This window comes from Hyperolius riggenbachi, chromosome 4 (genome assembly GCF_040937935.1).
Source record: "Hyperolius riggenbachi isolate aHypRig1 chromosome 4, aHypRig1.pri, whole genome shotgun sequence".
NCBI lineage: Eukaryota > Metazoa > Chordata > Amphibia > Anura > Hyperoliidae > Hyperolius > Hyperolius riggenbachi.
The window spans coordinates 29,088,742-29,114,466 of NC_090649.1; the positions used below are offsets into that span (position 1 = coordinate 29,088,742).

Here is a 25,725-nt window from a genome sequence, read left to right on the forward strand (position 1 = left end):
CAGACATCCATATCCCGCGGCAGATAACTTTTCCCCTCTCTCTTCTTCTCTCCCAAACAAAGTCCACGCCAACTTTCCCATTACACCACGCCCTCTCGGCGAAACCACGCCCACCACCCGGGACTTTCTGAGCACTGCAGGGCAATGATTTCACACAGGGGCGGGGCCCGGGGCGAGAGGTGGTGTGTGGCGAGGCAAGCCACGTGGTCCTGCATTCTGGAACGCGAGCACGTGCCGACACGCGGAAGTCCGCTGCCATTGGCGGAGAGAAGTTCCCCTTGGCTGTCGGGCGGTCACGTGGTGTGATTGGCTGGGGTATATATAGGCGGGGGCGCTCAGCTTTTGTACAGTGTGACCCTGGAGATCCTGAGCTTGTGATGGCCTGCAATACAGAGAAGATGGAAGAGCAAAGTCCGCAGTGCGAGCAGCAGGAGAAGGAGACCACCGAGCAACAGGTAGAGATCAGTATGGGGGAGAGCCTGGCCAGTGAGATTGTGATTGTATGGGGGGCTTCCCTGGGGAGAGGCTCAGCAGGTGTGACAGTACATGGGGGAGGGGGGGAGGGGGGCACAGGGGAGACAGCATATGGGGTGGTGGTTGGAGGGGGTCCTTCAGGCTCAGGTGTTCTAGGACATTGGAGGCAGTGGTGGCTGAAGGGGGGTGGGGGGGTGTTGGTGGTTCAGCCACAGGTGTGACAGGATGTGGGAGGCAGTGGTAGCTGGAGGGGTCAGCCACAGTATTACAGCACATGGATGGTGGTGGCTGGAGATGGGGGCTTCAGCATAGGGGTAGCAGGACATGGGAGGCAGTGGTGAGTGGAGGGGGCTTCAGCCACAGGTATGGTAGGCAGTGTTGAGTGGAGGTGAGCAACTACATAGGACAACTCAGCCTAGTGGCTGTGAAGTCACCAGGATGCTGGCAAGCATCTGTTTTGGGTAACCAATTCAGGAATTGGTGAGAGAATTGTTCTGGCCTCCCAGGTGGCTGTTATACTCGGGCAGAGATTGACCACAGCAGGTTCAGCTTAGCATGGGTTCTTGATGCAAGCTTTCTGTGACCACATCTCTGCTTTGTATTTGTTTTAGCCCTGGTTGCGCACTGAATGGAATTTTTTGTTTTCTATACAAGATTTGTGTATGAACTTTCTGTGGTGCAGTCTCCAGTAGCATGTATCTGTGTGTACCTCAGTGAGTGGGCCATTTTGTAGTTTCAAGTTGGAGTTGGTAACTGTGCTTGAAGGATACTGGATGGCAGCTCCTCTGCACAAACAGTGCTCTGGGCCTGCACACTATGCAGTGACTTGATGGCTGGGTAGGGTTGCTAATGCAAAGTATGTAGCTACTTGGAATCAAATTTAAACTAGCCAGTGCTAAAATTGGGGGGGGGGGAACTTTTAACTTGCTGATGCTGTCCATCACTTTCACACTTGTTCTGGGATGGAGGAAGCATGGAGTGATCCACTCATTGGATCCAGGTGGTAGGATGGGTAAGTTAACCCCCACACTCCTACGGTCAGTGCTGGCCAATTTAAATTGATTCCAAGTAGCTATGTACTCATAGCTACTTAGTATGAGCAACCCTACTGCTGGGCAACACTTGTGCAATAGTGTCACATGGAACCCTTTGAGCATTTACTGAGAACAGAGGGTATGGGGGAGTGGAGGGCATGAGGACTGCTGCCCATTCATGCCTGAAGTTTGTTTTCTCTACAGGGTGTTTGCCTTGGGTTTACTTTAAAGGATACCTGAAGTGAGGCTGATAGAGGCTGCCTTTCTTCCCAGCAGTTGCCTGGCAGTCCTGCTGATCTTTCATGCATCTGTAGTGTCAGGAATTTGCTGCATGCTTGTTTCAGGTGAAGAATTGAAACACTGGCCAGATGCTGAACAAGCATGCAGATCAAAAGTAGTTTCATACACTTGACTAAACCACCTCAGCTGATCGAAGGACCACTCTAGTGACACTTAACAAGCTTAAGTCTAACAGGCTTTGGACTAGTCCATCTCCTCATGGGGGGGGGGGGGGGGGGGGGGTCAGGCTTTCTTTGATTTCAAAAGCATTTCCAGAATGGCAATTGCTAGTGTAACTGGCAACATTTTGGTGTAAGTAGGGAGGTTGGTATCATACTGGTTTGAAATTAAAACTGCTGTTCAAATCTTCAGGAAAACCCTGAATTCCCTATGAGATGGAACTAGTCCAAAACCTGCTGGTTATGTCAGTTTTGCAGGAGCAGTCTTTTAAGTGTGTGGCCCGCCCCCCAACCTGCAAGCAATACTCCTGGGTGCATCAACTAACCAGACGGCCAACTCCCCTTGAGACACTGGTCCCCCACCTGCTGCATGTCATGCCACTGTCATCCCTCTGAGCCACACCCTCTCTGCATGCAACACTATGCATCATATGCTTCACAGCTGCTATGCATCTGTACTGACTGGCCCAGCGATGTCACCCAAGGGATATGGCCTGGAATATTTCTATTTAGCTATTAAAGTGTCAGCTTTCTCTCTAGTCAGACTATGGTGTTAAGGATTGCAGCCATAAAATGCTTTCCGAGCATATAGTTAATATATTTAGCACTCTGGGACATGTCCATCCTAGCCTTGACAAAGGGGACTGATTGGCCCTGAACAATTGTTGTAGGGCTTGTGTGTAATGGCCCAGTGAATGCACTGTTCCTACTCAAGTCAGCGCTCCTTCAACTTCGTGGCTTACAATCTCCTTTGGACCCTGGAACCCACTGGATAAAAGGTGTCCAATGTCTTATCTTTCAGTTTCATTGAGCTGAGACTTTTACATTTAAAAAAACTTTTGTCAAGGGGCAGTATAGATGTAGGTGTTTCACTTAAAGTTGTTGCCATGGTTTCTTGCATTCAGAACTACCAGTTGCACTTTAAAGGGAACCTTAACTGAACGGGGGGTATAGAGTTTTACTTGGGGCTATTACCAGCCCCCTGCAGCAGTCCCTGTGCCTTCGGCGCCGCTCTGGAATCCTCTGGTCCCCCGCTGTCAGTTTCGTTTTTTGACAACTCACCAGTCGCTGGCCGCCATGCGTATTATTGGACGCATTCACCAATGCAATTAGCGCTATTGCGGACCGCAACGCATACAAAAAATACGCATTGCCGCATTCCGACACGTAGATATGCGGCAACGCGTATTTTTGTACGCGTTGCGGTCCCGCAATAGCGCTAATTGCATTGGTGAATGCATCCAATAATACGCATGGCGACTGGTGAGTCGTCAAAAACGAAACTAAGTGACAGCGGGGGACCAGAGAATTCCAGAGCGGCGCCGAGGCACAGGACTGCTGCAGGGGGCTGGTAATAGCCCCAGGTAAGTAAAACTCTATACCCCCCCATTCAGTTAAGGTTCCCTTTAAGCGTACAAAGTAGTGCTACTTTGTGAACTTTTTGTAAACTTTAGATTTCTTTTCCTCAGAATCTGGTGGAACGTGTGGCCAACCTGCCCCTTGTGAGCTCTGCCTACAGCGCAGTCCAGGGTGTCTACACCTCTACAAAGGACAGCCACCCCTATAATCCGCAGTGTATGTGATGTTGCTGAGAAGGTAGCAAAGACCTTAACAGAAGTTGCAGTCAGTGGATCAAAGCCTATTCTGAACAGACTGGAGCCCACAAAGTAAGTAGCTATAGCTTTATTGCTAGATCTTGTGCCCCCCCCCCCCCCCCCCCCCCCCACTGCATGACACGTGCCAGCTTGTAGGCCCTGCAGAACTGACCTGGTTTCTGGAAAGAGTAAGCTAACATGATATCCTAAAGTTCCACATGTTGTAAGGCACCATGCTGGTGCAAACAGGTTAATCATTGCAACAGACTGTCCTAATAACCAGCAGCCTGGTTGTCTTGCTAATCTGTTGGCTTCACTATCTGCAATTAGACCTGATCTCTTGTACAGGACAGAAGGAAAACATAGAGAACTGCATCCTTGTATGTATTAGCCTGTCTAATGCCACTCATGACTAAATTATCACAAATGTAATTTGATCTCTCAGCTGGCTACCTCAGCAGGAGTAGTTCATTTGTAACACATGCTGTGAAATCAGGAAGTAGACACACTGCAGAATTTGCATCAGCTATAACAAAGGGTATTCCTTAAAGGATACTGTAGGGGGGTCGGGGGAAAATGAGTTGAACGTACCCGGGACTTCTAATGGTCCCCCACAGACATCCTGTGCCCGCGCAGCCGCTCACTGATGCTCCGGCCCCACCTCCGGTTCACTTCTGGAATTTCAGACTTTAAAGTCTGAAAACTACTGCGCCTGCGTTGCCATGTCCTCGCTCACGCTTATGTCACCAGGAGCGTACTGCACAGGCTCAGACCATGCTGGGCCTGCGCAGTACACTCCTGGTGACATCAGAGGCAGCGAGGACATGCCAATGGAGGCGCAGTAGTTTTCAGACTTTAAAGTCTGAAATTCCCAGAAGTGAACCGGAGGTGGGGCCGGAGCATCAGTGAGCGGGTCTGCGCGGGCACAGGATGTCTGTGGGGGACCATTAGAAGCCCCGGGTACGTTCAACTCATTTCCCCCCCCCCCACAGTGTTCCTTTAAAGGTTATTATGCTTTTGGGTATCTTTTTAGAGCAGAGAATTCTCTGTTCATGGCCACTTTAACTTGGTGTTTATCTTTATTTAAGAAATTGTGACTTCTGAGGAGTTTGACAATCACTCTGATGGCCTCCGTATAGCTGCTGGTATCTGGGGTAAGTTGTGTGGGATATTTTTGTTCGCAAGCTCTGGGTTTGCACAGAACAACCCATTGGCGTACCCTTTTAATATGCAGCATATTTAGTATACAGGGTTCCCTGGGTAGTCTTATGGAATCCCCACTCGCTGGCTTTGCTGCATTTACCCTACATAACCTTCCTTTTCCTGCTAATGAATGGGGCTGAATAGGTGGCTGCTAGCCTGCAGGAAGCTGGTTGTGGGTGGTTGCTAGCCTGCAGGATGCTGCCTGTGGCCATGGTGGGTGGTTGCTAGCCTGCAGGATGCTGCCTGTGGCCATGGTGGGTGGTTGCTAGCCTGCAGGATGTGGCCATGGTGGGTGGTTGCTACTAGCCTGCAGGATGCTGCATGTGGCCATGGTGGGTGGTTGCTAGCCTGCAGGATGTGGGCCATGGTGGGTGGTTGCTACTAGCCTGCAGGATGCTGCATGTGGCCATGGTGGGTGGTTGCTAGCCTGCAGGATGTTGGCCATGGTGGGTGGTTGCTAGCCTGCAGGATGCTGCCTGTGGCCATGGTGGGTGGTTGCTAGCCTGCAGGATGCTGCCTGTGGCCATGGTGGGTGGTTGCTAGCCTGCAGAATGCTGCTGTGGCCATGGTGGGTGGTTGCTAGCCTGCAGATGCTGCATGTGGCCATGGTGGGTAGTGCAGTAGGATTGACCATTGTTTACTATGCATGGCAAGTAATTGCTCCTGATTATGGCTCTTGTCCATGGCTTCCTGTTGCTGCAAACTAATCTGTTTATAATTGGGCAAAGACAAACTTTTTTTTTTTGTGCGCTGCTCCTACTTTGAATACATTCTTGCTAGGATGCTGAGACCAGCATAAATGCTACCTGTAAAGATGCTTCTCATGCATTTTGCAAGCACATCCCAACAGGATGCAATACCAGGTTTGTAGTGGTTTACAAACTGGAAAATGGTTGGGGGGGGGGGGCATAAAGGTCAGGGATATGGAGGCTGCATATTTCCTTGTAAACAATGCCTGGCTGTCCTGCTGATCCTCTACCTGTAATTCTAGCCATAGACCCTAAACAAGCATGCAGCAGATCCGATTGCCCAAGTCCTAACACCCACTGGCCAAAACCCTCCTGTTCCCATGTACTGTTCACAGCAGTTTTCCCCTGTACTGTTCACAGCCATGCTCCCCTCTGTACAAGTGTTGGCTGTGCTGCACAGTAGCCTGAGCTTCTCATACAAGAGCAAAGCTGTGCATGAGCACTGTAGCTTAGTGCTACTTTGTGGAAGGGAACTTGACCAAAAACCAGCATTTAACTTACAACTTAAAGCAGGACCCAAACTCAGAACTTCCTCTCTGCTCTTAAAGATAAAAACATAAATCTTTACAGAAAAGCATTTCATTGTTACAGCTGATAAAAATCATGCAATAAATCTGCAGTGTCTACTTCCTGCTGTCATGGAAGCAGACATATTGTTCGTTTACTATAATTTCAAATGGGCTTATCTGCCATGGCAGTCAGGTGACACAGGGAGAGAAAGTTGCAATGTGATTGGTCAGAGATGAGGGGGAAGCAGTCAGGCTAAACTCTATAAATACACACAGGGTGCATTTATCGGTTTTTTGCTTCTGTCCTGTGCAGAAGTTCCAGACCACCTTAACGTTGGACAAAGTAAGTTGCTCTCTCCACCTCTGCAGCTCACTTTGCCTTGCTGTTGGTACAACTGCAGTGCTCAATGAGCTGTTAGAACCCTGTCCTCATGATCGCAGAGTCAAATGAGCTGTAGTGGTGGGTCTGAGCAGTATGACATCAGTAGGCACTGTTTCTTGTACCAGCGGTCCTTAACCCACCCTGGCGTTCTGATTAATCGCCAGGGTGGCTGCGGGAGGGTTTTTTTAAATAAAAAAAAAACTATTTCATGCAGCCAACTGAAAGTTGGCTGCATGAAAGCCCACTAGAGGGCGCTCCGGAGGCGATCTTCCGATCGCCTCCGGCGCCCAGAATAAACAAGGAAGGCCGCAATAAGCGGCCTTCCTTGTTTTGCTTATATCGTCGCCATAGCGACGAGCGGAGTGACGTCATCGACGTCAGCCGCCTCCGATCCAGCCCTTAGCGCTGGCCGGAACTTTTTGTTCCGGCTACGCTGGGCTCAGGCGGCTGGGGGGACCCTCTTTCGCCGCTGCTCGCGGCGAATCGCCGCAGAGCGGCGATCAGGCAGCACACGCGGCTGGCAAAGTGCCGGCTGCGTGTGCTGCTTTTTATTTCATTGAAATCGGCCCAGCAGGGCCTGAGCGGCAGCCGCTGGCGGTGTTGGACGAGCTGAGCTCGTCCAGACCGCTCAGCTGGTTAAAGAGACACTGAAGCAAAAAAATATAATGAATTGGTTGTGTACTATGAATAATTACTAGAAGATTAGCAGCAAAGAAAATATTCTCATATTTTTATTTTCAGGTATATAGTGTTTTTTTCTAACATTGCATCACTCTATAATATGTGCAGATTACACAACACTCAGCATTCAAAATGATTCAGAGCAGTCTGTGAACTAATGACCTCTCCTCTGCCAGAGGAAAAGACATTTGTTTACTTACAGTTGAGATAATAAAAGTCAGATAACAGCCCTCTCCATGACTTTGAAAGCCGTAGAGCTCAATGGCTTTTTTGCATAGAGATAACTGGAGTTTCTTGACTCTTCTTCCTGTACTGGAAACAATTACCCTTTATCTGATCTTAATGTTTTATTTCTTAGCTGTGCTACACATACAAATCATCTTTTTTTTCGCTTTAGTGTCTCTTTAAAGCAGAATGAAACCCAGCATTTCTTCTTTGCTCTACAATTATTTAAAGCCTATTCTAGTAAAGTGCTGGCTGTATAGAACGGCATTCAAAAGGTTACACATGACTTAAAAGTTCAGTGCAGAGAAATCTGGACTCATCCTAAGTGTAGATTATGTTGTGTTTACTTCTATGAAGTGAGGAATGTGACACATTCTCTGACTGTGCAGAAGCTCCTGGACACACACTCAAGCATTTCTGCCTTCAATACATAATGACTAAAACCAGTTATAAATAAAGCTCTCAAAGCAAAAACTGTACTTTTGGTATCCTTTCTAAATGAAGAATAGTTATGCAAATACAACCATATGGCATATAAAGTAGGAAAACATGTTTTTATTAGAATTATGTCTGTTTTATACCGCTTTAAGGGGGCCAGAGACTGCTGGTAGTAAAGTGGTTAAGGCAGTTTAATCCACATTAGTTTCCATTGAACCACTTTTGAAACCACACCTGCACATAAAGCAACTAATTGTGCTTTCTGGACACTTTTTTTTATTCCTCCAGTTACCTTTTGTGTTCTCAATGCAGTGCTAGGATTTAAAAGGAATCTGAACTGAGGATATGGATTTTACCTTTTTAAAATACCAGTTGCCCGACTCTTCTGCTGATCCTGTGTCTAATACTTTCAGCCACAACCCCTGAATTGGCATGCAGATCAGGTGCTCTGAAGTCAGGCTGGATTAGCTGCATGCTTGTTTCAGGTGCATGATTCAGACACTACTGCAGCCAAAGATCAGCAGGACTGCTAAGCAACTCGTATTGTTTAAAAGCAAACATCCATATCTTTCTGTTAAAGGGAACCTTAACTGGCAGGGAAAAAAAATAATTCACTTACCTGGGGGCTTTCCCAAGCCTCCTGCAGCTGTGCCAGTCCTTCGGTGCCCTCGGTCTCCCTCCGCCGCTAAGTTTCGTTTTCTCGGGCAAAGCGTCATCATCTTCCGCATTCCCCATCGTAAAGTGCGTCCACATGACACCAAACGTGTCATACGGACGCACTTTACAGCAGGGAATCCGGAAGATGACGCTTTGCCCAAGGACGACTGGCAGTTGTCAAACGAAACTTAGCGGCGGAGGGAGACTGAGGGCACCGAAGGACCGGCACAGCTGCAGGAGGCTTGGGAAAGCCCCCAGGTAAGTGAATTATTTTTTTTCCCCGCCAGTTAAGGTTCCCTTTAAGCTACATATTGCAGAAAATTATACCTCACCATATATTGTAGCAGCAACAAAACTAAGGAAATGTCCACCACAATCTACCCTCTGATTTACTTACCCAGGGCTTCTTACAGCTGATATGTCCCACACAGCAGCTCTGCTCTCTGGTGCAGAGGCCAACCTCATGAGGTCATCCTTACTGCACCTGTGTGAGCACCGATGTCACTCCCATCTGGGGTGTTCTGCACAGTAGTGGACAACCTCAAAGTCTGCCTCTGCACCCTGGGGCAGTGGCTGAGAGCGCAGCTACGTCATGGGACATGTCAGCTGCAAGGGGCTGGAGGAAGCCGCAGGTAAGTAGATCAGGGGTAGGTTATTTTAACTGTTTAAGCTTTAGAGGTGAATAAATAGCCTAGTTAGGGTTATTTTCAGTAGATTTTAAAAATGGATGTAAACCTTTTTTGGGGGAAATCTGAAACTATTCCAAGAAAAGCTTCCAAAATGGGATTCCCTGAGGGAAAACTACATGTATAACAAAGGTGTAAAGTTGTTGCTAATGGGGCAGTACTAAAATATCAATCCTGCTAAACTGAAGGATCAGAGCAACTACTTTACACCTAGGCCAGTTTCTATATCCTTGTGAGGTTTTTCCTGGTGATGACTTTGTGGAAGGGCATACACTGGCCACACAGCACCTCACCACTGGACTGTCAGCAGATGGGATGACAGGAGCAGGTGACTGAACTTAGTGCCCAGTTTCCTTAACATCACCCTGAACTCCAGATTAAAAGCAGCTCTGTCTTCTATGCTTAAACTGACATAATGGGCTGGAAGTGTACTGCACTACTCTACAACTGACCATGTCCCTAGCTCTTCCTGTTGTGTGCAGGGCTTCAAAGCATGACATGAGACCTGGGTACATGGGAGGCTGGTACCCTTAGGCTTGCTTTAAAGCAGACCAGAACTCAGAACTTCCTCTCTGCTTTAACATAAGCAACAGCATAACCTTTAGTCTGAAGTCTCAAACACCACTTTTTAATGTAACATTTGTTTTGCCCCAACTAAAATGCTGCATCCTAGTGGCAGATCACTACATTTAAACCCCCCAAACTCTTAGGCCAAAAAATCCACGACTTTCTTGGTTGTCCATTTTGCTGCCCGGGGAGGCAGAGCTTTGAGCTGCAGCTCTGCCTCTCCCCACTCCTCTCTCAAGGAAGACAGGAATTGACTTGCATGGAGGCAGAGCTGCAGCCCAAAGCTCTGCCTCTGAGGAATCAAACCCTGCATTTCCCACATCTTTGGGGGGGTTAAATCGAGTGATCTGCTGCAGGAATGGGGCATTTTAGTTAGGGTGTAACTTAACATAAGTGTTCGTTTAAAAGTAGCATTTTATACTTCATTTTTTTTAAAGAAAATCCTTTGTTATAGCTGATACAAATCCTACAATAAAGCTGCACTTCTTCCTGGTTCATGGAAACGGGCATATTGGCATCATGGGCTTCATATGAGCTTATCTGCTTATCCAAGCCAGGAGAGTGCAGTAGTGAGTCTTGCAACATGTCACATGTGAGTGAATTGAGATGCATAGAAGCTGACAGACTTCTGGGTAAGTAACCCCTGTCTCCTGTGCACACCTGAGGCAATCAAGCCTCATTTTAACTATATTTGAGTGGCTTCCTACTCTAAATCCATATCCTTGTAGCAATGGACTTCAGACAGGCTACACTCTCTCTACATGGAGCATTGTTTTCCTCATGTCCAGTTCATGTCAACTTAAAATGTTGGTCAGCTCAGCCTACTGACACATGTACTCAAAGGGCACCTGGAAATCTGGGCACCAAGTGAAGCTGCTAGTGCATCAGCAGTACAGCTTACTAATGCTTTACCTAACCTACATCTCGTACTATCACTCCCCTGAATGCTAACATCTCCCTCTGCACCTTGCCTTCAGCTATGACTGGCTCCCACATTATACATGGGCACTACTATAACCTTGCAGGCTATCATGCCCAAATTACATGCCTTGCTGCCAATGCCTTTGGCTGCAGTTTCATGCAGCCAAATGGCAGCGTTAATCTGTCATGGTGGTATGATCCTAGTAGCAGAAAGCTTGAGTTCGTATTTGACAGCAGGGCTCAGGCTAGTGCTGTAAGGACTACCTCCACTGCTTGTGCAAAGAGCTAGCAAGTGCAATAAATTCACCACCTTCAACCTTCTGTGTGAAAGGGGCCTTGAGGTTCCCATATACTAAGACACTCCCCTGCTGACAATTGTTGTCCTAGCATGCCACCTGAGAACTTTAAAAGTTGCTTTCCACCATAAATTTCATAACACAGATTAGTCCATATAGAGGTGGAAACCGGGGGAGAACGGATATAGCCAGTGACATGTCCTGTCATCTCCCAGTGCCCAACCCAGCAGCTGTACATAATCACATGCCAGGTCCCAGGGTATGGGTACTGGGAGATGACAAACAGAAACAAGGACTTGTCCAAAACCCATATCTACCTACTGCAAGTGACTGAAACCTAGGAGAACTTAAAGGAACTTGTATATCATTTCTCTAGCACAACATCCTGTCAATGTACAGCAGATTTGATTACAATCTGCTGTGTAAATGCAAATGTTAATCAACCAATTTCAGGAGCACATCACTAGCAGCATTTAATTTGGTGATTGACAACATGGCAATCTCGCTCGTCTGGCTGGCACATGTAACACATCCATGCTGTCACTACTTCCAGCTGGCCTTTATGTCATCTTCACTTCCTGTGACAAGCAAAGTTCACAAAGCACCCTCTACTGGCTTAACTTCAGCTTGCTACAGGGCAGGAAATGAGGATGCCAAAAGTGACAGCAATAGACCCACGCCAGCAGGCAAGTGAGATTATTGCAGGTGGCAGCTCAGCAGGCTTTGAATCTTTCATGCTGAGATGCATTCAAAATCTTGGCAGCCAATAGATCGCTCTCAGGTCAATCTGGTGTCTGTTGACCAGTGTATGGCTACCACTTTTCTTATTCTGTCCTCTAACAGCCCTAATGTTCATATCTGTTTTAGTTGCTACAGCTAATGACCTGGCCTGTAAAGGACTTGACAAACTGGAATCTGCTCTCCCAATTCTTCAGCAGCCAGCAGAAAAGGTACATTTTTCTCCCTTGAGCCAAGATGTCTCCTGAATGTCTATATTATAGTCTCAGCCAACTTGCTAGATCGCTTTCAGCTTGGTGCTTGAGTTTCTTTCTTTGTTTTTCCTCCTAGGTTGTATCTGATGCAAAGTCCCTGGTGACAGGTGCCCGTGATACAGTGGTCAGTGCTGTCACTAACACAGTGACTGGAGCCTGTGACACTGTAACAGGCACAGTGTCTGGAATTGTGGGTTTGGCAACCGGAGCTGTCCAGGGAGGCATTGGAGCCACTCGCTCTGCAGTCACAACAGCTATTGAGTCTCCAATGGGACAGTTTGTAACCAACAGTGTGGGATCTGTACTGACCAAGTCTGAAGAATGGGTGGACCACTATCTTCCTATGACAGACGAGGAACTCTGTAAGTATCACAGTTGGCTTGGGTAGCTTTCCTTCCCTCCATACATGGCTGCAGTTAATTGTTCTGGGCTGCAAAAAGTTCTCTTATGACTATAGAGAAGTTATGCACTCCCCATAAATCAAATGCTTGCGTGATTGGCAGCTACCTATCAACATTGTGTCAGCGCTGCAGTGTCCATAGGTACAGAAGAGAGCAGGGCTGAAAGTAACAAGCAATAGGTCAGGTAAAAACCTGGAAAAACAGAGCCAAAAGTTCTTGTACTATCTGCTTGTGCAATCTCAGACTCCATTGCTTGTGACAAAGGGCTTTCTGAGGTGGAACGCAAGCCAGCCCCATTCATTTCAGCAGAAGCTAACAATGGCGGTGAAATACACTGCCACAACAGTTTCCCACTGGTGGATGTGGGAAGCTTAACCCCCCCCCCCCCCACACACACCTTTAAGGTCTGTGTAAACCTTGAGCTTTGCTTGCCCAATAGAATTCAAAGAATATCCAAACGGGGTAATGGATTCACTTGGGGCCACTTTCAGCCCCTAGCAGTTGCTCTATTGCTGCAGTTACTGTCCCGGTGCTGCTATCCCCAACATGTGGTCAGTCTGCTATGCATGGCTAGGATCAAGACAGGCTAGTGCAGTTGGTCTTCAGAATGTGCAGTATATTCCCAGTCTGGCAGGGGTGTTTAGAATCTAAGGCAGAGGTAGGGAACCTAGGGCTCAGGAGCCAGATGTGGCTCTTTTGATGGCTGCATCTGGCTCACAGACAAATCAGTAGGGATTGAGTCACTAAGCTACACTGCTCAAGCAGTGCAAATAACATTTTCAAAGTAGGCACACTACTGCTGTAGCATGCACTAACTCGTGCTTTCCCCACCCCCAACGGCTGCTCCAATTGTCCCACTCTGGACCCTATCAGGTCAAGTGACATTGACCTCAATTCATAAAGCATTACCACATAAAGTAATGCAGAAAACAGTTGACTTTACCACGCACTCAATGAATTCCTAAACCCTGTTACCACATGAAAAGCTACAATTACTGAGCAGTGAGGTAAATTATTGCCTTGTGCATTTACCTCAACACATCAGTAAATGTCAATGCATAAAGATTAGAGCAGGCCGGTAATGGCACGGAGAATACCGCCTCTTCTGAAGTGATAAGACAGCAATAAGTGCAGGGATTAAGGGACTCAGCAGAAGCCATGAGACACAGGCAGCAGTGATTGGAACAAACAAGGCTTCCCTGAATACCCCAGGCTGTGTTTTAACCTCTTGGGTACCTGTTTTTCAGATGTGCTGGAGGCTAACATTAAGAAACGTTACACATGCCAGGCTTGAAGTTCTGCACTGTGGCAATTGGTGTTTAAAAAGACTAATAGACTCAGAGCAGATTAAGGGCAATGAGGGGCAGTAAAACTAAACCTGCACATCTAAACTGAAGCTGGGGTGCCTCCTTTATTGTAATGCTGTCTCTGCACTATACAGCCACATGTAACAAATCAGCCAGCTACATTCCTCATGTTACTAACAGCTCAGTTCAGAAAGTCCCCATATTTCTAACAGCTGTGAAAATGTTTATGAATTGGCACACAGAAGTATAAAATGCCAAATGCTGTTTTCCCTCCCAGATTTTTTTTTTCCCCCCTTAAGGCCATTGTAGGATAAGATCCCAGCACTTTGGCCCAAAAGGCTGCCTGTCACTTGACAGGCAGCCTATTGGGCCAAAAGTGTGGGGATCTCCTCCTACAAAGTGAATCAACCCCCAAGTCAGCTAGCTAATTGTACAAGCTGTTAGTCGGTATCCTCTCTGGCTCTCAGTGATGTTGCTGAAGATGTGTCTGACACTTCTGCTGCCCAGAGGATCAACAGTATACACCTCAGCATGGCAACAGATGTGAGCCCTCTGCTGGGCATGCACACTGTGCCAGTTTTGAAACCTATTGTATTGCTCTCAGGGAAATGTTTAAAATGGTGGCATTTATGACTCGGCCATAAAAGGTTCCTGACCCCTGAACTAAGGTAGCATAGCTGTGCATTGAGTCAAATGGAGAAAATGGTTCTGACCAATACAGGGAGTTTCTTTTCAGTCTGTTCCAGTGTCCATTTTAAATGCTGGAGCTGTTGGGGTAGAACATTGCACCACAGGTTACAGCATTGCACTCATAATCAATTGCTTTCTGTGGCTAGATATGTCCATGTTTATAGCCTGTAGACCAGGAGGTTATCTTAAACCTTTGTACTTTTAATCATTGGTTGTACTTCATGATATCTTTATTACATTTGACTAGTTCTGAGTGAAACTTTGAGTCTCTGAATTAAGCATATAATTAGTGCTGGGAATGTCAGTTGAGTAACTTACTGCTGAAGCCTGGTGTCTCCTCAGTGCCCTATGACTCAGAGCTGCAGTCCTGTCTGTGAGGAAGTATGTCTGTCTAGTTCACCATTTCCTGTAAATGGCTCAACTATGTATACTCCAAGGGAAGGTGAAAACCATCTACTTGCATGGGGCTTGTGTCCATAACTCTGCTCCCAGCCAGTGGCCTGGGGTCCCCTCTGTTGCAAATGCTAACCTTACAATGATCACTATCATGGCTTGAGTGTTCTGTGCAGACTGTTCCAGACCACAAGAGTGGTCAGGAGTGGCATACAGGCACAGATGCTGACCTGGCAAGGTTGGCATCTGCAACAGAGGGGACCCTGGGCCACTAGTTGGGAGCAGAGCTGTGGCAAGGGACACATGGGCTGGAGGAAGCCCACAGTTTTTTTTTTCACACCTTAAGATCCTGTGGGAGGGGGATGGATTTTGGGACAATCTGCAAGATGGTCAGCAAATCTTAGGGCTTAGGTTTTTACAGAATGGGCTAGAATGTCTCATTAAGTACTCAAGTACAGTGCCAAGCCCTCACTTCTGCTGGAAAGATCTTTTAGCAAAAAATGTAGGGTGTGGGGTCTCTTAAATGTCCTTGTTCTAGGGTTTCCACAGGAGGTTGCGCACCACTGCTCTCCAATGGCATCCCAGTTGTTGGCAAACACTGGAAAGTCCTAACGGGCTCTTTCCTTCAACTTTTTCACTAAGTCTCTGCTAAGTGACATTCATTGAAAGTAGTGACCCTTCCTTATCTTTCCTGCTCTCAGAAGCCATTTTCTGCCAGGAAAATATTTTATGGTTTTATTGCTAAGTGAGAATTGGGCTGTAGTCTGACCAGGTCTTAACTGGACAAGCTCTCTTGCATTCGTGATTAACTCTTTCAGGCAGAGAAGAAAAAACACAGCATAGTTACTTGCGTTTAGTATGGTACATGCACATCTCTCATCACCTGGCTATGACTCTAAGCTATTATCTCCAGAACAGATTGACTATTGAATCACTGAAGGGCTAAACTAAAACTGAGTTTTTGTTTTAAAGCCCAATTGGCCTCCACTGTGGAAGGATTTGATGTGGCTCCATTGCAGCAGCAGAGGGAACAGCAGAGCTACTATGTGCGCCTGGGCTCACTGTCATCACGCCTCCGTCACCGCGCATATCAGCACTCTCTGGGCAAGGTGAGGAACGCCCACACCAGCACTGTAGAGGTTCTAGGACAGCTCCACCAAACGTTTGATCTGGTAGGGCTCTTACTGCACTGAATGGTGGCGGGTCTCTTTTGTGTAACAATAATGCTGCTCTGGAAATGAGCTCACTTTTGGTCTTTTATCCTTAAATTCTGAAGATGGAGACTGTCAATAAGAAAGTTCAGGGTGGACGAGAGAAGCTGAACCAGCTGTGGTTGGACTGGAGTAAAAAACAGCAAGAAGGGCAAGATGGTGCCACAGAGGGTGACAGTCAGGTAACTATCAAATTTAAAGGGGCACTCTTAACATAGAAAGCTGTAAAGTATTCAGGATACCCACTCTTTAAAGGGGATCTGAGATGAAAGACTAAGTAACTTGTGTATATATCTTAGTTTGTTTACAGAGCAAATCTGGCTGCCTAAAGCTTCAATAGTTTGACTTATTCCTGTGATAAAATGAGTGGCCATGTTCTGTTATCATTACACAGGCTCAGCCTGTGACATTCACTCCCCCTTCCCTCTGCCTCTGAAATCTCTGGCTAATACCCTCCTCCTGCCCAGACTGAGCTCCCATAAGCCCTTGCTACATGGTTCTATGCCTAGGTGTTTTGGAGAAGCTGTGGGCAAGTCTAGTTTATAGAGAATTGGAGTATTAAAACAAGTATTTGGCTTGAGGAATTCCCTAAAACTATATGTAAGGAACACAATTGTGCAATGAAAATTCATCTCAGATCCACTAACGTCATTTTCCTAGATCTGTACTATAGCCATGGCCTCCAAGAGATATGTAGCTTAGGCTGATGAGCAAGGAGGCATCCATCCCCAACAGCTTGTTAACTTTACTTCTGAGGTCAAAGTATAAAGCTTTACTTGTGGCTTCTTTCAGACCCTATACGTCAGTGTGGCTCGTTGCTGCAGCTCCAGTCTTCTTCTGGGCCCTACCTAAGTCCCATACTTGGTCAGCAGCCAATCGCATGCTCAGAGCTCTACTGGCAGTGCAACCAGCTCACTCATGCAGAGGCAACTGACCCAATGGGCTGGATATCCACTACAGGACTGACAGTGGGACCCAGAAGACCAGAGCTGCAGCAAGCAACCCCATAGACTTCTAGGTGCTGGAAGAAGCCCAAGGTAAAGCTTTCTATTTATCTACCTCAGATGTCCAGTATTAAAGCATGAGTTCGTAGCTAAAATGGAGCTGTAAGTAACCATATGTGGTGCTGATTATGAGCAGTGAGATGCAAATTTTGATTTGATACAGCTTGAAGATGGCTGAGATCCAGAATTTACCCCACATTCTAGCAGATATTTCTAGAGGGTTGGAGTTAAACTCCTGTTTAAACAGCGCAAGCTGTCTCCCTTCCAATATGCTCCCCACCAGCCAACACTTCTGCCTGCACGCTATAAGCCTAGTGCACACCAAAAACCTGTAGCACATCTGCTAATGCTAGAGGTTTTTGAAGCAGACTTTCAGAGTTTCTAGGTATGTTTAGAAGTTTTCTAAACATGCCTAGCGTTTTTGTGTAGCAGATTCCATATTACAGTAAAGCTGTTAGACCTGGTCCACACTAGGTCCGGAAACATATCAGTGGCTGCGTTTTTCAAACCTGATGAAAAATGGAGTCCCGGATACTAATGTTCAAAATGGCAGCCAGCCTCACCCAAGTAAAAACTGATTCGTTTGCAGGCACCTGTTTTCAAAACCTGAACGGAAGGTCCGGATCTGCTGCATTTTGACGCAACGGATCAGGACCACTGATACACGCAGGGGTAGTGAAAAGCAATGCACGAATCTCCAGCTCCACAGGCAAAAAACCCACTCCTTCCTAATAGACATTTTCTGTCAGGGAAAAACTGAACAGAAACAGATGCAAAACTGATGCACTTTCATCAGTTTGCAGTACGGTGGTACTTCCCCTAATCTTCCCCTGATCCGGACTGCAATGTCCGTCCTGCAACTGTCTAGTGTGGACCTAGCCTTACTGATAAGCTACTGTAAACACTTGGAAAACCAATCTGATCTAGCAGTTTTCCCCTTTCCTATATTTAACATTGAGGAATAAATGCCTCCAGAAATCTAAAATGCAGCAGCCAGAGTTTGTGGAAAAACAAAAAGCTCTGTGCACCAGCCCAGAGTTCTGGCTTAGAAGGTGGAAGTCAGATGGATAGTAGCATGCCACACACTGGGACAGGAGGTGGCAGCCTAGATGAGTTGGCCCTGTGTACAAAGCCTTACAATGGAGTAAGGTGCACATGGGCAGCATCTGCCTGTATACTGTCGTACATTAACCTGTATTTGGGAGTAGGACTATGAATACAACTCATGTTTCTCTTTGTTTATGCTGACTTTTATGGATATCTGCAGAACAGAGGTAAGTCTGGAGACATAATCTCTGTTCACAAGCACTTGACATTTTTATAGCTATATAAAGTCTGAATACTTTTACTGGATTGGCAGTAGTTTTTTAGTCTGACACATTTCTCACTACAGGTGTCAGTGATTCCTACACACTGAATAAAGCAGCCCATACACTCAGCCGATTTTCTGGCCGACCGATCGATCTCGATCGATCGCAAATCGGTTGGCCAATCGACCGATCGACGGCCGATTTCGATCGATTTCGATGGATTTCCATCGAACTAGCAGGGTGGAAAATTTAGGTCGATCTGATGAGATTGCTTATCAGTTTGCATTGGCCTTAATGGAAATCTGATGGCAAAAAAATGCCATCAGATCGAATTTCAACAGATTTCAAACTGAAATCTATTGGAATTCTATCCTGGTAAAAAATGTTCTAAAAACGCATCAGATAGATCATCAGATGCATTTCTTATCTGTCTGCTGCCAATCTGACGAGTGTATGGGCACCTTAAGTGTGACATCCTACTGTGTGGAGTACAGCTGTGATCGACTGAGTTAACAAGCATAGCCCCTTGTTGAGGCAAGCCTGTAGCTGTCACCTGTATGGTCACTAGAGCCTCTGATTGCTCTAAGTCTTGTGTTATGGAATATTGCTATCATGTCAATTCCTTAAATGTGTGAAGTTTGAAGGAACAGTGGAATTTACCCTTAAATTACATGTCATTCCCTGCAGCAACTGTTAGTAGGAGATGCTGAAAATTCTCAAAGCAATGAGTTTCTCTAGCTTGCCTTCCTTCTGACTGGAGTCTTAACTAGACATGCACAATGAGATGCAAGTCATCTTAAAATTACATAATCGGCCAATTTGCATCTAGAATTTGCACAATCCTAGAAAACCCTGGCACCTGCCCCTTTAAAGAGACTGAAGCCTAACTTAAAAGACTTGACTAAGGAGAGCGAAGGCTCAGTCCTATAGAGCAGAATCCCCAACCCTGTCCTCAAGGCCCACCAACAATGTTTTTGGTCACTAACAGGTAAAGTTAACTACTGTTGCAGCAGAGCTAATAACTACCTGTGAATTTCCACACAACATGCACTGTTGGTGTGCCCTGAGGACAGGGTTGGTGAACACTGGTAAAGCCTTCCATTCTCATCCCATTCCCACAGTTGCACAGAGCCACCTGTCTTTGGAAATGCTGCCAAAGTCTCCCACTGCTGGAGATTTTAAAGGGAACCTTAACTGAGGGATATGGATGTTTCCCTTTAACCTCCCTGGCGGTATATTAAAAACCGCCAGGGGGCAGCGCTGCCTTTTTTTTTAAATCATGTAGCGAGCCTAGGGCTCGCTACATGATAGCCGCTGCTCAGCAGCATCCCCTCAGCCCCGCCGATCGCCTCCGGCAATAGGCGATCAGGAAATCCCATTCAAAGAACGGGATTTCCTGGAGGGCTTCCCCTGTCACCATGGCGACGGGGCAGGATGATGTCGTGACGTCTAAGGGAGTCCCGATCCACCCCTCAGAGCTGATTGGCCAGGCAGGGGTCTAGGGGGGGAGGGGGGGCTCTACAGCGGCGCAGATAGCGGTGATCTAGCGCAGGGCGGCGATCGGTGTGCTGGCGCAGCTAGCAAAGTGCTAGCTGCGTCCAGCAAAATTACGTAAATCGGCCCAGCAGGGCCTGAGAAAACCTCCTGCGCGGCTTACCCCGAACTACGTTCGGGGTTACCGCCAAGGAGGTTAAACAATACCAGTTGCCTGGCAGTCATGCTGATCTTTGGCTACAGTAGTGGCTGAATCAGACCTGAAACAAGCATGCAGCTAATCCAGTCTGACTTCAGTCAGAGCACCTGATCTGCATGCTTGTTCAGGGGCTGTGGCTAAAAATTAAGGTGGCCATACAGACTTACAGCAGATTCGACCATCGGATTTCTGTCAGATGCTTGTCAACTAGAATCTGAAAGGAATCTGTGTGCCACACTCCAGGAACAGATTTCCAATAGATTTCAGAATAAAACCTATTGGAAACGTATTTAAATGCATTATTGGCCCATTAGATCCAATGCTACTCTATGGGCCATCAATCTGCTGCCGGCAGCAGATCAACCTAGATCTTCCATTCTGTCAGACCAAATCAAAATCGGCCACATAGATCTATTTCTGATCAATGGCTAGAACTGACTAGTGTATGGGCCCTTTTATAGACGCAGGATCAGGAGTCATCATTCTCAGTTTAGGTTCCCTCTAAACATGAAGCATGCAGGAAAACTAGGAGACCAGGAAGGCTCTATAGGACTCAGAGCCTTCCCTCTCCTTAAGTGGGTTTTTTTTTTTTTTTCCTTCAGATTCACTTTAACCATTTACCGACAAACTAACGTATTAAAACGTCATGCTTTTGCCTGTTAATGGCAACATGACGTTATAATACGTCACGCCGCTGCCGTTTCCGTCGGGTTCCCGTACTGGGTGATTGGGGAAGAGGACCGAGCGGTCCTCTACCCAATCGCACTGCCTGGAGTGAATTGACACGACCGTGAACAGCAGCCACCTCCATTCACAAACTGGAAACTGTAACAATTCAATAAAGTGTAAAAAAAGTGATCACTTCCTATACAGGAGAATGTTCACTAGCACCATCTTGTGGCCAAAAAGTATATTACAGATACAAACTACATACATATATATGTACATACACACTATTAATAAAATTGATTACACTTCCAAACCCCCTCCAAAAAAACACTTGTAAAAAAAAAAACAGCTATAAATAGTTGCCTTTAATCTATATTTAATGGGGGGAAATTAATTTTAATCTATTATATAGGGGCTTGTAATTATGGCCAGAAGAGGAAGAAAACAGAAATCACCTAGATTTCAAAATAATATATTGTCACCATACATTGTGATAGGGACATAATTTAAAGGGTTTAATAATTGAGACAACTGGGCAAATGTTTGCTTTATCCACAGGAGAATGTTTCATTTTAAAAGTATAATGGCTGAAAACTGATTTTTTCAGTTTTGTTTTTTCCCCCCAGTAATACTTATTTATAATTAAAAAATTCTCAGCAAAATGTACTACCCACAAAGCCTAATTGGTGGTGAAAAAAACGAGGTTAAGATCATTTTCTTGTGATAAGTAGTAAAGTTATTAGGGAATAAAAGGGAGGAGCACTGACAAGTGAAAATTGCTCTGGTCCATTAGAGTAAAAACCCTTGGGGTGAACTGGTTAAAGTAGATGGAAGGGACATCAGGTGCAAACATTCTTGTGCTTTTAATGGTTTGTAGTAGCTGAAGTTTACTTTTCCCTTCTAGTGCCCTGTGGGCTACAATTGGGATTCAGATTCTACAGCAGGATTTTTTTTACTCTGCACAAATCTTTAGCAGGTAGTTGTAACACAGTGCCAGCATCTTCCATGGTGCTGTAATGGCATACAGGGTAGAATATTACAAAAGTCTCAAACAGGAATTGGGTTAAAGTGCCTTGTTAACACCATTGCCTTAGGTGGCAACAAAAGCTGGTAATGGTAATTTGGGTGTCCGCTAAAATAGTGGCTGTTGCCTGCTGATCATAGCTACTTATTGCTTTAACACTGCTCCCTAATGTTTGTGGTGGAGTTTGTTAGGCAAGGTCATCTTAGGTTTAGATATCTGTAGTAAGAAGGTTCTGTTAGTAGGGTTGTCATAGTAAAATATTACAGTAGCATACCTCTAAACTCCAAAGGACCATGCAAAGTAGTGTTCTACATCAGAAATTGCTACACTCAAAGCGCATAGTATACTATAGTACTCTCTTACTTCATGCAACTTGCATGAGGAAACCTGAAAAGTCAAAGGATGAATCTGTGCAAGAGCCCTTCTAAAGACCACCCTTAACCTCCCTGGCAGTAGAATATCAACCAGGGGGCAGCACAGCACTTTTTAAAAAATTTTTTTTAGCATGTAGCTAACCTAGTGCTAGCTACATGCTTCCTCAAACCCCCCCCCCCCCCCCCCCCCCCCGCTATCCCTCTCCACCAGCGCTTTTACCCTGCAGGGAATCCCATACTGAATGGGATTCCCTGTATGGGCTTCCCCATCGCCATGGCGACTATCACAATGACGTCAGCAGGCATTCCAATCCACCCCTCAGCGCTGCCTGGCACTAATTGGCCAGGCAGCGAAAGGGGTCTGGGGGGGCGGCACGGATAGCAGCAAATCGACGGGTAGCAGCAGCAATCGTCATGCACATGCAGCTAGCAAAGTGCTAGCTGCATGTAGCAAAAAAATTATGTAAATCGGCCCAGCAGGGCCTGAGCGGCACCCTCCGGCGGCTTACCCCATGTCCAGCACGGGGTTACCACTAAGGATGTTAAAGAGATGCTGAAGCAAAAAATTATGGATTTGTTTCTTAGCTGTACTACACATACAAATCAAAAGATCAGAAACCTAAGTAATTGTTTCCAGTACAGGAAGAGTTAAACTCCAGTTATATCTATGCAAAAAGCCATTAAGCTCTAGACTTTCAAAGTTGCAGAGGTCTGTCTTCTGACATTTATTTAAACTCTGTGAATTTTTCTTTTTCTCTGCCTGAGGTCAATAGTTCACAAGACTGCTCTGAAAAACATTAAGAATGCTGAGTAGTGTATAAACTGTAAATATTAGAGAATGATGCAATGATATAAAAACTAAATATGAGAATATTTTCTCTGCTGCTAATCTAGCAATCATCTGTAGTGCACAACCAATTCATTATATCATATTTTTTAATTATCTCTTAAAGTATACCGATATCAAAATAGAAAAATGGGGGAGTAGGCATTTACATCACCTGTCCTGATGCCTGTCTCTCCCCCCCTTTTTTTTTTTTTCCTTCGCCCCAACTAAAGCTCACAAGCTCACCCACTTGTACAGTAGCACTTAGCCCACAGCTCCTGCTTACTGCACACGTGCAGACACTCAGTAGGCTATTGTGTGGTCATGTACAAGGAAGAGGAGCCGTGGCCCTGATATTAGTGACAATGCCTTGTTAATCTTCCTGGGTGCTGTGCTCAGCAATGGGACATAATAGAGTGAAACCTCAATCCTGAGGCTCACTGCTCTTTAGGTATCTGATTTTGTGTACCTGAGCTTTGGCTCAGGTACAATTTTATAGGTGTCACCTAAACTTGATCATTAGCTCATACAATTAGTACAAGTTGTGCCAGACATGTCCCAACTCAAGTTAACTGGGTTTTGGTCCCTCAGGCACTTACTACTGTGGCATGAGATTCATTTGTGCTAACTTTCATGAGTTTTTTTTTTTTGTTCTGATTGGAAAGTCCCAGTTGGAACCAGCTGAGATCTAAACTCTTAATGCTACTTCATTAGACAATTTCTCTGGAATATCCCTAAAGGAGAACTCTGTATCTAGCCTCATCACTGGAAGGTTAACATTCTTGTGGCTGAATGGAGTAGTGGTTAAGGGCTCTGCCTCTGACGCAGGAGACCTGGGTTTGAATCTCGGCTCTGCCTGTTCAGTAAACCAGCACCTATTCAGTAGGAGACCTTTGGCAAGTCTCCCTAACACGGCTACTGCCTTTAGAGCGCGTCCTAGTGGCTGCAGCTCTGGCGCTTTCAGTCCGCCAGGAGAAAAGCGCGATATAAGTGTTCTGTGTTGGTTGGTTGGTTTGTAACATGAAAAATATTTGTTCTGTAGCCATGCACAAGCAAGTCACAGGTGGTGGCCTATTCCCTCAGTAATCAAGCAGCCGCTTACACAGGAAGCTTTTATCTATCTCCATCCATGTGTCCTAGAGTAGTGGCAGTGAGCAGGCTTCAAGTAGCTGCCATACAGCTTGTGGGTCTCCAACTGACTTTCAATGCATGTGCCTACCCACTTTCCACTATAGCCAGATTTAGAATACTGAAGGGGCCAATAAACAGGCTTACTATAAGTTATTTGTGTGTAGGCATAATGCCTGGTATAATGTCCAGATGCCAGCCAAGCCCAATTTTGTTTACTATACCTATATTTTAGTATTGAAGTTGCAGAATATCTAACATCACAGATCGCTTGCCAGCATGTTTTACATGTAGGCCCTGTACACCGATTTGCAATCTTAATGCAAATTTTTTTTTTTTTCTTTTCCCTTTTTGCAGCAGTTGGATTTTCGAGTGCTCAACATGACACGGGCACTAACCAAGCAGCTTCAGACAACCTGTTTCACACTGGTGTCTAGCGCTCAGGGCCTGCCAGCCAACATCCAGGAACGCATGCAGCAGCTGCGCACAAACGTCCAGGAGCTCCACTCAGTTTTCTCCTCTATCCATTCAATCAACGATATCTCTGACCTCATTTTGGCACAGAGCCGTGGCAAGGTTGCCCAGATTCAGGATCAAATCAATGGCGTCTTCACTCATGTCAACATGCACCACCCTCTGGCATGGATTGTGGGACCTTTTGCCCCTCAGCTGGTTGAGCGTCCAGAAACCCCACCCATGGAGGAGGAGACTAGTGACCAAAGCTGTCACTAACAAGCAATGAGTTAAAGGATTATGCATTTTAAAAATGTTGATTGCATTGAATTTCCTGTATACTTAATGTATTAAATCTGCCCCAGGAACAAGCACTTAAACTTTGCATAACTTTTTTGAAACTGATTTGTAATCCTGCTAAATAAACTAACACTATCTGCATTTGGATGTCTGGTTTTTATTTTCCCATGATCCCAGGAAAATCAGTAACGGTAACCAGCAACAAATATCAGCTGTTGCCACAACCTGAACAGAGCACCTTGCTTGTTTAAAAGGAAATTGGCTGCTTATATCCTTCTTGCTTTTTAGGTTCCCTTTAAACAATGCATATTGGCTGGCTGTCCTGCTGATCCTCTGCCTTTATTACTTTATTGCTATAGAGCCTAAACAAGCATGGAGATCAGGTGCTCTGAAGTGACTAGATTAGCTGTATCCTTGTTTCAATTGATTCAGACACTACTACAGCCAAAGGGGACAGTAGGCAATTGGTATTGAAAGGAAATGTGGAAGCCTTGCTTTAGGTTTTAGGTCTTTAACCTCCCTGCCATTCAAAAAATTAGCTGCGCACAGGGAGGGTTTGTTCTTTTTTTAGCATGTAGCTAGCTACATGCTTGCCCCCCCCCCTGCAGCATCCACCCATATGCACCGATCGCTGCTGGCACATATGCTCATCCAGAAATCCCTGTTCTGAATGGGATTTCCATGAGGGCTTCCCCATCAACGCACTGTCAGAGGGAGTCCCGATCCACCACTCAGCACTGCCTGGCACTGATTGGCCAGACAGCGCACGGGTCTCAGGGGGGCACCCTCCGATGCAGCAAATCAGCACAGTGGCAGTGATCGTAAGTGACGCACAGCTAGCAAAGTGCTAGCTGCATGTGTAAAAAATAATATGCAAATTGGCCCAGCAGGGCCTGAGGAATCCTCTGTGGCAGGTTACCCCGAGCTGAGCTCCAGATAACTGGCAAGGAGGTTAAAGGAGTTAAGGCAAAATTTCACTAACCTGGGGCTTCTACCAGCCCATGCAGCCATCCTGTTCCCTCATAGTCACTCACTGCTGCTCTGGTCCCCTCCATCAGCTTTAGTTTTTGCCAAC

At 46.1% G+C, this 25,725-nt stretch overlaps 1 protein-coding gene across 1 annotated transcript; it reads left to right on the plus strand.

The window, feature by feature from the left end:
• Window positions 1-233: 233 nt before the first annotated feature.
• LOC137570318 (perilipin-3-like) lies at window positions 234-24,791 on the plus strand. The gene is given in 8 exon segments (XM_068278957.1): window positions 234-455; window positions 3,436-3,531; window positions 3,533-3,632; window positions 11,743-11,825; window positions 11,944-12,229; window positions 15,631-15,830; window positions 15,935-16,051; window positions 24,255-24,791. Coding segments are annotated over 8 exon segments (1,335 nt in total). The 5' UTR covers window positions 234-377; the 3' UTR covers window positions 24,630-24,791.
• The last annotated feature ends 934 nt before the right edge of the window (window positions 24,792-25,725 follow it).